Genomic DNA, 12,012 nt, shown 5'->3' with positions numbered 1-12,012 from the left:
TCGAGGAAGTAGTGTGTGGGTCTAGTGGTTAGTTGTCCTCGAGGAAGTAGTGTGTGGGTCTAGTGGTTAGTTGACCTCGAGGAAGTAGTGTGTGGGTCTAGTGGTTAGTTGACCTCGAGGAAGTAGTGTGTGGGTCTAGTGGTTAGTTGACCTCGAGGAAGTAGTGTGTGGGTCTAGTGGTTAGTTGTCCTCGAGGAAGTAGTGTGTGGGTCTAGTGGTTATTTGACCTCGAGGAAGTAGTGTGTGGGTCTAGTGGTTAGTTGTCCTCGAGGAAGTAGTGTGTGGGTCTAGTGGTTATTTGACCTCGAGGAAGTAGTGTGTGGGTCTAGTGGTTAGTTGTCCTCGAGGAAGTAGTGTGTGGGTCTAGTGGTTAGTTGACCTCGAGGAAGTAGTGTGTGGGTCTAGTGGTTAGTTGTCCTCGAGGAAGTAGTGTGTGGGTCTAGTGGTTAGTTGTCCTCGAGGAAGTAGTGTGTGGGTCTAGTGGTTAGTTGACCTCGAGGAAGTAGTGTGTGGGTCTAGTGGTTAGTTGACCTCGAGGAAGTAGTGTGTGGGTCTAGTGGTTAGTTGTCCTCGAGGAAGTAGTGTGTGGGTCTAGTGGTTAGTTGACCTCGAGGAAGTAGTGTGTGGGTCTAGTGGTTAGTTGTCCTCGAGGAAGTAGTGTGTGGGTCTAGTGGTAGTTTACTAGTAGTGATTTAGTGGTTAGTTGACCACAAGTTTTTGTTCAGAGAATCCAACCCACAATCCTTCTGACTCGGGCCTTTCCTGTTGTTCCTTCACTGTCCTATATGTTCAATACAACACAAGGATACAGATGCAGTGGGATTTCCCACATACATATATATATATATTTTAAAAAAAGGTTGTGGTGTGGTTAAGGGCAGCGCCAGCTGTGCCACCAGAGACTCTGGGTCCGCGCCCAGGCTCTGTCATAACCGGCCGCGACCGGGAGGTCCGTGGGGCGACGCACAATTGGCCTAGCGTCGTCCGGGTAAGGGAGGGTTTGGCCGGTAGGGAAATCTTTGTCTCATCGCGCACCAGCGATACCAGTGGCGTGCCGGTCGCAGCGCGCGCTAACCAAGGTTAAGGGGTAAAAAATACAAATAAGATTACATATAGATAAATGGAGAAAGCATTCATTTTGCCTTGGTAATGCCGTGGTAATGCCTTGGTAGTGCCTTGGTAATGCCTTGGTAATGCCTTGGTAATGCCTTGGCAATGTCTTGGTAATGTCTTGGTAATGCCTTGGTAATGTCTTGGTAATGCCTTGGTAATGTCTTGGCAATGCCTCGGTAATGCCTTGGTAATGTCCTTGGTAATGTCTTGGTAATGCCTTGGTAATGTCTTGGCAATGTCTCGGTAATGTCTCGGTAATGCCTCGGTAATGTCTTGGTAATGCCTCGGTAATGCCTTGGTAATGTGGATGCTTTTTAGGGTGGTATACGTAAGTGATATGAAATATTCTATAATATATTTTCTTTTTATTATTGTCAACTATGTAAAAGCCTGAAATTAGTTCTGTATTTCTTCTGTAATCAAAATCTACTTGAGTAAAAACAAAATAAGTTTGTGTTGCCATGGTGTTAGTTCCTTACTAGATGGTAAGTACCAGCGTAACTTTTTACAGTTAGAAAATGTGTGATTAACTCATCCTATCTCAAATCCATGGGTATAGATATTGTGGTGATTTCCAATGTAATTAACAGATATGACTTGATACTTCCACTGTCATGACAATAACGATAACAATTTGTAATTTCTACAAACAGCACCATATATATTGTTTTTTTTCTCATGTATTTAACAACAAAAATATATATATATTTTCTAGCGGTACCTAAGGAAGTAGGTATAAAAACATATTTTCCAAATATTTCCCCAACGGCTCGCCCGGTGAAGGAATGGTGACCTGTGTGGGGAGGGGAATTGTTTTCCTTTGGTTCTTTTCAGGTTTTTACTCCCAAAATCACATTTTTTTCTTCTATCGACAACATTTAAATGTTCTAAGTCCACAACAATAGTTAAACCACATCAGAGGGGTGTCCTACGAAGCAGGTTTGAGGAGTTAGCGAGGTATCTTTGGCCAACTCCGTATAACCGGTCATACAAAAGTGGGTCACCTTTTTTTTTTTATTAAGCCAAATTTCTATAGCGACGAATCTTTCAGAACTAACCTGCTCCTGGGCAGGCTAACTCCACTTACCCTGAATGAAATGACTTGAGCCGCGTGAGTTGAGGACCAATGAAATCCGATTCCCTCCATCTCGCAAAGATTACGTCTTCATTTGAGGAAGACTACTGATTTTTTTTAAATGATTTATTAATCAAATGTTGTTTTTGGTGTAAAATATACATATTTTTAATATATATCACATTAAACATTTAGTAATAACAGAATTCATTTTAAACTTCACACAATGAAACGCTTTTGTATGACTTAATATTTTTAAAAATGAAGGGGAGTGGGGAAAGAGTTGCTTGTGCATTAATAAGCACGTCGAAGACGACATGAACAATAAGCAAGTGGTCTTGTAGTGCCTGGATAAGTGGGTATCCTCAAATCAACCAAGACATCAAACCAAACCTTTTCAACAAGTGGTCTTGTAGTGCCTGGATAAGTGGGTATCCTCAAATCAACCAAGACATCAAACCAAACCTTTTCAACAAGTGGTCTTGTAGTGCCTGGATAAGTGGGTATCCTCAAATCAACCAAGACATCAAACCAAACCTTTTCAACAAGTGGTCTTGTAGTGCCTGGATTAGTGGGTATCCTCAAATCAACCAAGACATCAAACCAAACCTTTTCAACAAGTGGTCTTGTAGTGCCTGGATTAGACATCAAACCAAACCTTTTCAACAAGGGTATCCTCAAATCAACCAAGACATCAAACCAAACCTTTTCAACAAGTGGTCTTGTAGTGCCTGGATAAGTGGGTATCCTCAAATCAACCAAGACATCAAACCAAACCTTTTCAACAAGTGGTCTTGTAGTGCCTGGATAAGTGGGTATCCTCAAATCAACCAAGACATCAAACCAAACCTTTTCAACAAGTGGTCTTGTAGTGCCTGGATAAGTGGGTATCCTCAAATCAACCAAGACATCAAACCAAACCTTTTCAACAAGTGGTCTTGTAGTGCCTGGATAAGTGGGTATCCTCAAATCAACCAAGACATCAAACCAAACCTTTTCAACAAGTGGTCTTGTAGTGCCTGGATAAGTGCCTGGATTAACCAAACCTTTTCAACAAGTGGGTATCCTCAAATCAACCAAGACATCAAACCAAACCTTTTCAACAAGTGGTCTTGTAGTGCCTGGATAAGTGGGTATCCTCAAATCAACCAAGACATCAAACCAAACCTTTTCAACAAGTGGTCTTGTAGTGCCTGGATAAGTGGGTATCCTCAAATCAACCAAGACATCAAACCAAACCTTTTCAACAAGTGGTCTTGTAGTGCCTGGATAAGTGGGTATCCTCAAATCAACCAAGACATCAAACCAAACCTTTTCAACAAGTGGTCTCGGATAGTGCCTGGATAAGTGGGTATCCTCAAATCAACCAAGACATCAAACCAAACCTTTTCAACAAGTGGTCTCGTAGTGCCTGGATAAGTGGGTATCCTCAAATCAACCAAGACATCAAACCAAACCTTTTCAACAAGTGGTCTTGTAGTGCCTGGATAAGTGGGTATCCTCAAATCAACCAAGACATCAAACCAAACCTTTTCAACAAGTGGTCTTGTAGTGCCTGGATAAGTGGGTATCCTCAAATCAACCAAGACATCAAACCAAACCTTTTCAACAAGTGGTCTTGTAGTGCCTGGATAAGTGGGTATCCTCAAATCAACCAAGACATCAAACCAAACCTTTTCAATAACAGGTTTGCAAACCCGTTGTTGCCTTAGTTAGCATTTACTTGTAGATATCATAAGCTACAACATCTTTCCTACCCTACTGGCTACCGATGTCATTGTTCTGTTGAGAGCTGAACGCTCCTGCTGCCTGATACTCGGCTGAAACAAGCTATGTGCGGCACACTTGTAAAAAAAAATATATATAAACTGAACAAAAAATATAAAGGCAACAATTTCAAAGATTTTCTTTATTTTTGACTAAACACTTTATACATGTTGCTTTTATATTTTTGCCGTTCAGTATATTTCACGTGCTTTGTGATTGTGTAGGCAACTATATGCATGATTTCCCTATTGTACTCCATCATTGATAAGTCGTGTACCTCCGCTACACTACGTTGATGCTCATTCGTAGGGATTAAGAAGTGAGGTTACGCAATGCGCCCCTGAAAGAAAAAGTGGGTATGCGGCGTATACCCTCCACTACACACATTACTACAGTCCCTGGTTCGAATCCAGGCTGTATCACATCCGGCCGTGATTGGGAGTCTCATAGGGCAGCGCACAATCGGCCCAGCGTCGTCCGAGGTTTGGCCCGGGGTAGGCCGTCATGGTAAAATAAGAATTTGTTCTTATCTGATTTGCCTAGTTAAATAAAGGATCAATTTAAATAAAACAACTTAAAAGGTAATTAAATAAAGGATACATTTAAATAAAACCATTTAAAAGGTCATTAAATAAACACTCCACTTCTAAGAGCCTCTTTCACAACATCGCCTGCTGAATTTGCAAAGATAACTTTACTTAAGTTTTTTTATTTGTTATTATTATTTATTTTTTGCACCAATGAAAACGTGGCACTGGCTCGCAAATGGATTGATGTTTCAGCCATGTCGTGTCTCAATAAACAGTTTAGTGTTCGGCTAGTTATGTGTGACTTGCGGACGAGCTAGTCAACCGCTGGAGTACGGACGAAGCCTGAGCTGGAATGTGAAGCTAGCTGAAGCTGGCTGTTTTTAGAAACTTTTGAGTAGATCTAGCTGGCTTCATAGAAAACCTGCAGGAGGGGATAGTTGCCCATTTTAATTCAATTGCACACCTAGCAAGAGATTATTGGGCTAGCTGTGTTTCTGTACTGTACAATGTAATCCTACTGTATACATTTGATGGAAGAGTTTGTCAAACAAATGCCCTCCCGATTTGATACAAATCATCTGTTATCATTCTGCCAGGTAGGAAGACTTTGCAGTTGCCAGTCAACATTTAATTGGGTGGGAAGGGTTTTTTTGTGGGGGGAGACCTAAGAACTTTTCATTAAAACCGTAGACGATGACTGAATTGTGCATCGTAAAGATTCAACCAAGACATCAGACCATCTCAAGAGATTGAATCAATCTCTTGAGTATGTTATCTCTACTGCTACCAGAATCCCACCTCAAACACCCAGGGAAGGTCCTTCCAGAACTATTATTATTAACACAATTCATTAGATGATATATCCATTGATTAGAAATGGTAAGAAAATTATGTTAGGATCATAATGTGAACATGGTTACTGAAGCACAGAGAGAAGCTACAGTACACCAGGAAACACATCTCACTCAGAAGTTGAGTGGGATTGGACATTAGGAAATATGATGTTACAGGGTTTTGGGTCAATTCCATTTCAATTCAGAAAGTAAACCAAATTCCCCCCAAAAAAATCTTCCTGAATTGAAGAATTGGAATTGTCAGTGTTCTACCTGAATTGAAGAATTGGAATTGTCAGTGTTCTTCCTGAATTGGCTGGAATTGAAGAATTGGAATTGTCAGTGTTCTTCCTGAATTGGCTGGAATTGAAGAATTGGAATTGTCAGTGTTCTTCCTGAATTGAAGAATTGGAATTGTCAGTGTTCTTCCTGAATTGGCTGGAATTGAAGAATTGGAATTGTCAGTGTTCTTCCTGAATTGAAGAATTGGAATTGTCAGTGTTCTTCCTGAATTGGCTGGAATTGAAGAATTGGAATTGTCAGTGTTCTTCCTGAATTGAACAATTGGGATTGTCAGTGTTCTTCCTGAATTGGCTGGAATTGAAGAATTGGAATTGTCAGTGTTCTACCTGAATTGGCTGGAATTGAAATCGTATTTACCGCAACCCTGCTGAAAGGTCTCAATTAACGGTCTACTTTCAGGAACAAGGTAACCTCGTATCCAGACTATCTCCTCCATTAGCTGTCTACTGTTTTGAACGAGCCTCTGATACCGCTTCATAAATGCTACTTTATTAATGATTCAAATATTTTTAGAAATTCAAAATCAGTTATTTTCCCAGCCCATTTAGTGCTGACAAAATGACCATGGCATGCCGAAAGGTTCTCTGACGGACAACAGTCCCCGAGTCTCTAACCTCGTCCACCATTCGTCTCCCTCTGTCTGTATGCCATAGCAGTTAGCCAAGGGGTGAGGTTACCTTGTTCCTAACAACAAAAAGCTCATGTGTTTCAGTTGGTAGAGCATGGTGCTTCCAACGCCAGGGTTGTGGGTTCGATTCCCACAGGGGACCAGTATGAAAATGTATGTACTCACTACTGCAGTGTCTCTGGATGAGAGAGTCTGCTAAATGACTCACTACTGTATTACCTCCTGGATAAGAGAGTCGGTTAAATGACTCACTACTGTAGTGGCTCTGGATAAGAGAGTCTGTTAAATGACTCACTACTGTATTACCTCTGGATAAGAGAGTCTGTTAAATGACTCACTACTGTATTACCTCTGGATAAGAGAGTCTGCTAAATGACTCACTACTGTATTACCTCTGGATAAGAGAGTCTGTTAAATGACTTACTACTGTAGTGGCTCTGGATAAGAGAGTCTGCTAAATGACTTACTACTGTAGTGGCTCTGGGTAAGAGAGTCTGCTAAATGACTCACTATAGTGGCTCTGGACAAGAGTCTGCGAAATGACTCACTATAGTGGCTCTGGACAAGAGAGTCTGCTAAATGACTCACTATAGTGGCTCTGGACAAGAGAGTCTGCTAAATGACTCACTATAGTGGCTCTGGACAAGAGAGTCTGCTAAATGACTCACTATAGTGGCTCTGGACAAGAGAGTCTGCTAAATGACTCACTATAGTGGCTCTGGACAAGAGAGTCTGCTAAATGACTCACTATAGTGGCTCTGGACAAGAGAGTCTGCTAAATGACTCACTATAGTCACTCTGGACAAGAGAGTCTGCTAAATGACTCACTATAGTCGCTCTGGACAAGAGAGTCTGCTAAATGACTCACTATAGTGGCTCTGGACAAGAGAGTCTGCTAAATGACTAAATTGGAAATGTAAAATATATGGAGTCGTATCTGAGGCGCTATTCCAAAGTGTTTTTGCAAGTGCCATGTTGAAGGAGAAAAAAGTAGCACATAAAAAGGCCAGTCACTTTTTTTTAGCTTTCCAACTTTTTTAAAACGACGACCTAGATACAGGAGGACCTAGATACAGGAGGACCTAGGTACAGGACGACCTAGGTACAGGACGGCCTAGGTACAGGACCTAGGTACAGGACGGCCTAGGTACAGGACGGCCTAGGTACAGGACGGCCTAGGTACAGGACAACGACCGACCTAGATACATGGGCGACCGACGTGATTTAACGACCTAAGAACTAAATATAAAAACCGTAAACTAATCACAACGGCACTGGTTCCACTGCGCTCACTATTAGCTTTGGTTGTGACAAATGTAAACTTTTAAACGATTAATGTATTTATTTAGTACATTTAGCTGCTTCATTATTATTGTGGGCTCAAGATTCCTGTTATTAAGGAAATGGCTATGTCTACTACAGCTTCCTGTTATTAAGGAAATGGCTATATCCACGACAGCTTCCTGTTATTAAGGAAATGGCTATATCCACTACAGCTTCCTGTTATTAAGGAAATGGCTATATCCACTACAGCTTCCTGTTATTAAGGAAATACCTATATCCATTACAGGTTCCTGTTATTAAGGAAATGCCTATATCCATTACAGGTTCCTGTTATTAAGGAAATGCCTATATCCATTACAGGTTCCTGTTATTAAGGAAATGCCTATATCCATTACAGGTTCCTGTTATTAAGGAAATGCCTATATCCATTACAGGTTCCTGTTATTAAGGAAATGCCTATATCCATTACAGGTTCCTGTTATTAAGGAAATGCCTATATCCATTACAGGTTCCTGTTATTAAGGAAATGCCTATATCCATTACAGGTTCCTGTTATTAAGGAAATGCCTATATCCATTACAGGTTCCTGTTATTAAGGAAATGCCTATATCCATTACAGGTTCCTGTTATTAAGGAAATGCCTATATCCATTACAGGTTCCTGTTATTAAGGAAATGCCTATATCCATTACAGGTTCCTGTTATTAAGGAAATGCCTATATCCATTACAGGTTCCTGTTATTAAGGAAATGCCTATATCCATTACAGGTTCCTGTTATTAAGGTTCCTGTTATTAAGAAATGCCTATATCCATTACAGGTTCCTGTTATTATTATATCCATTACAGGTTCCTGTTAAATGCCTATATCCATTACAGGTTCCTGTTATTAAGGAAATGCCTATATCCATTACAGGTTCCTGTTATTAAGGAAATGCCTATATCCATTACAGGTTCCTGTTATTAAGGAAATGCCTATATCCATTACAGGTTCCTGTTATTAAGGAAATGCCTATATCCATTACAGGTTCCTGTTATTAAATGGAAATGCCTATATCCATTACAGGTTCCTGTTATTAAGGAAATGCCTATATCCATTACAGGTTCCTGTTATTAAGGAAATTACAGGTTCCTGTTATTAAGCCTATATCCATTACAGGTTCCTGTTATTAAGGAAATGCCTATATCCATTACAGGTTCCTGTTATTAAGGAAATGCCTATATCCATTACAGGTTCCTGTTATTAAGGAAATGCCTATATCCATTACAGGTTCCTGTTATTAAGGAAATGCCTATATCCATTACAGGTTCCTGTTATTAAGGAAATGCCTATATCCATTACAGGTTCCTGTTATTAAGGAAATGCCTATATCCATTACAGGTTCCTGTTATTAAGGAAATGCCTATATCCATTACAGGTTCCTGTTATTAAGGAAATGCCTATATCCATTACAGGTTCCTGTTATTAAGGAAATGCCTATATCCATTACAGGTTCCTGTTATTAAGGAAATGCCTATATCCATTACAGGTTCCTGTTATTAAGGAAATGCCTATATCCATTACAGGTTCCTGTTATTAAGGAAATGCCTATATCCATTACAGGTTCCTGTTATTAAGGAAATGCCTATATCCATTACAGGTTCCTGTTATTAACAGGAAAATACCTATATCCATTACAGGTTCCTGTTATTAAGGAAATGCCTATATCCATTACAGGTTCCTGTTATTAATTACAGGTTCCTGTTAAATTCCTGCCTATATCCATTACAGGTTCCTGTTATTAAGAAATACCTATATCCATTACAGGTTCCTGTTATTAAGGAAATACCTATATCCATTACAGGTTCCTGTTATTAAGGAAATACCTATATCCATTACAGGTTCCTGTTATTAAGGAAATGCCTATATCCATTACAGGTTCCTGTTATTAAGGAAATATATCCATTACAGGTTCCTGTTATCCATTAAGGAAATACAGGTTCCTGTTATTAAGGAAATACCTATATCCATTACAGGTTCCTGTTATTAAGGAAATGCCTATATCCATTACAGCTTCCTGTTATTAAGGAAATGCCTATATCCATTACAGGTTCCTGTTATTAAGGAAATACCTATATCCATTACAGGTTCCTGTTATTAAGGAAATGCCTATATCCATTACAGGTTCCTGTTATTAAGGAAATGCCTATATCCATTACAGGTTCCTGTTATTAAGGAAATGCCTATATCCATTACAGGTTCCTGTGTTGGAAGCATATGGTTTGAGCGGTATAACAACTATCCTGATTTCAAGTTTTGACCCAGAATACTTGTATTTCACGTTCTTCATTTATTTACCAAATACTGCAGAATCAAAGACGATTTAATGTCCAACTTGTGCACATCAGTGTTGTGTTGGGGGGGTTTAACTCATGGTTTAACTTCTTCTTCAGTAACTAGGCTGTATAATATGTTTTGACTTGGTGTTGAACCACGATTAACACAAAGAGAGTGTTGATCAAATCTAGTTGTGCACTTGTAGTAGGCTAGCTTGTCTATCAACTAGCTGTTTTCTGAAGTGTCTCAAAATGCTTTGATCATGGCTAACACCAAAGGCAAATCTTCTCAACACGAGGTGTCATAATGACATCTGACATGTTGGCATGCCAACGTCTTAAAAGAATGTCGTGGCATTCTTACGATTCTCCTGATTTGTACTGATATTGTTTGATTAACGTAACTATTTCAACGCCTTCTCTCCGTCACCGAAACCATCTCTCTCTCTCCTCTCTCTCTGTCTCTCTCTGTCTCTCTCTGTCTCTCTCTGTCTCTCTCTGTCTCTGTCTCTTTCTCTCTCTCTCTCTCTTTCTCTCTCTCTCTCTCTGTCTCTCTCTCTCTCTGTCTCTCTCTCTCTGTCTCTCTCTCTGTCTCTCTCTCTGTCTCTCTCTCTGTCTCTCTCTCTGTCTCTCTCTCTGTCTCTCTCTCTGTCTCTCTCTCTCTCTCTCTCTCTCTCTCTCTCTCTCTCTCTCTCTCTCTCTCTCTCTCTCTCTCTCATATTCATTCATTCATATCCTCCTCCTGACCCCTAGCTCCTTGCCGCTCAGAGGCCTAACCCTTGCGGTCTCTTCTCTGTATAATTTAGGGTTACATTCCACAAAGCAAATGGGAGATGGACACTTCTGATGCCAAACTCGGTAGGTATTCCCTTTGTTTTCTGATCTTACTAATGTACATGATATTTACTAACAACTATGTGGTGAATGGAATGATTTCAAAAACGTCTTTGATTCCATGTACAGCGCCTTCTGGAAAGTATTCAGACCCCTTGACCTTTTCCACATTTTGTTACGTTACAGCCTTATTCTAAAATGTATAAAATAGTTTTTTCCCCCTCATCATAAATACCCCATAATGGCAAAGCAAAGAGAGACCAGAGAATCTTGTTTCTCATGGTCTGAGAGTCTTTAGGTGGCAAACTCCAAGCAGGCTGTCATGTGCCTTTTACTGAGGAGTGGCTTCCGTCTGTCCACTCTACCGTAAAGGCCTGATTAGTGGAGTGCTGTGGAGATGGTTGTCCTTCTGGAAGGTTCTCTCATCTCCACAGAGTAACTCTAGAGCTCTGTCGGAGACCATCAGGTCTTGGTCACCTCCCTGACCAAGGCCCTTCTCTCCCGATTGCTTAGTTCGGCATGGTGGAAAGTTCTAGAAAGTATTGGTGGTTCCAAACTTCTTCCATTTAAGAATGATGGAATCCACTATGTTCTTGAGGACGTTCAATGCTGCAGAAATGTTTTGGTACCCTTCCCCAGATCTGTGTCTCGACACAATCCTATCTCTGAGCTCTACGGACAATTTCTTCGACCTAATTGCTTAGTCTTTTCTCTGACTTTAACTGTCAACTGGGAAACCTTTAGACAGGTATGTGGCTTTCCAAATCATGTCCAATCCAATTGAATTGACCACAAATGGACTCCAAACAAGTTGTAGAAACATCACAAGGATGATCAATGGAAACAGGATGCACCTGTCCCCAATTTAGAGTCTCATAGCGAAGGGTCTGAATACTTACGTAAATAAGGTATTTCTGCTTTTTGTTTTTAGTACATTTGCAAATATGTATAAAAACCTGTTTTTGCTTTGTCATTATGGGGTATTGTGATGTCATTATGGGGTATTGTGATGTCATTATGGGGTATTGTGATGTCACTATGGGGTATTGTGATGTCACCATGGGGTATTGTGTGTAGATTGCTGAGGAAATTGTTTTATTTCATCCATTTCAGAATAAGGCTGTAACGTAACAAAATGTGGAAAAAGTCAAGGGGTCTGAATACTTTCCCGAAGGCGCTGTACATGATGTTCACTAACAACTACAGCTTCCAGTAGATGTTCCCTTTTCTCCACAATGTTATCCTTTTAACCAGTCGTTTTCAAACTTCTGCGCGACTCCCAGACTTTGACAATTTTGTTGTTGCCCTAAACTATCTCACTTGATTTAATCA

At 40.3% G+C, this 12,012-nt stretch overlaps 1 protein-coding gene across 1 annotated transcript in view; it reads left to right on the top strand.

The window, feature by feature from the left end:
• Positions 1-12,012, top strand: part of ylpm1 (YLP motif containing 1) — a 56,295-nt gene that overhangs the window by 32,638 nt on the left and 11,645 nt on the right. The window contains exon 21 of the mRNA XM_046299208.1: positions 10,653-10,704. Coding sequence (XP_046155164.1) covers positions 10,653-10,704 — 52 coding nt within the window. The remainder of the gene's footprint in view (positions 1-10,652; positions 10,705-12,012) is intronic.

Source organism: Oncorhynchus gorbuscha, linkage group LG14, assembly GCF_021184085.1.
Source record: "Oncorhynchus gorbuscha isolate QuinsamMale2020 ecotype Even-year linkage group LG14, OgorEven_v1.0, whole genome shotgun sequence".
In the NCBI taxonomy this organism is placed as follows: domain Eukaryota; kingdom Metazoa; phylum Chordata; class Actinopteri; order Salmoniformes; family Salmonidae; genus Oncorhynchus; species Oncorhynchus gorbuscha.
The sequence above is the reverse complement of the archived record's forward strand: the minus strand, read 5'-3'. Positions and strand labels throughout refer to the sequence as shown.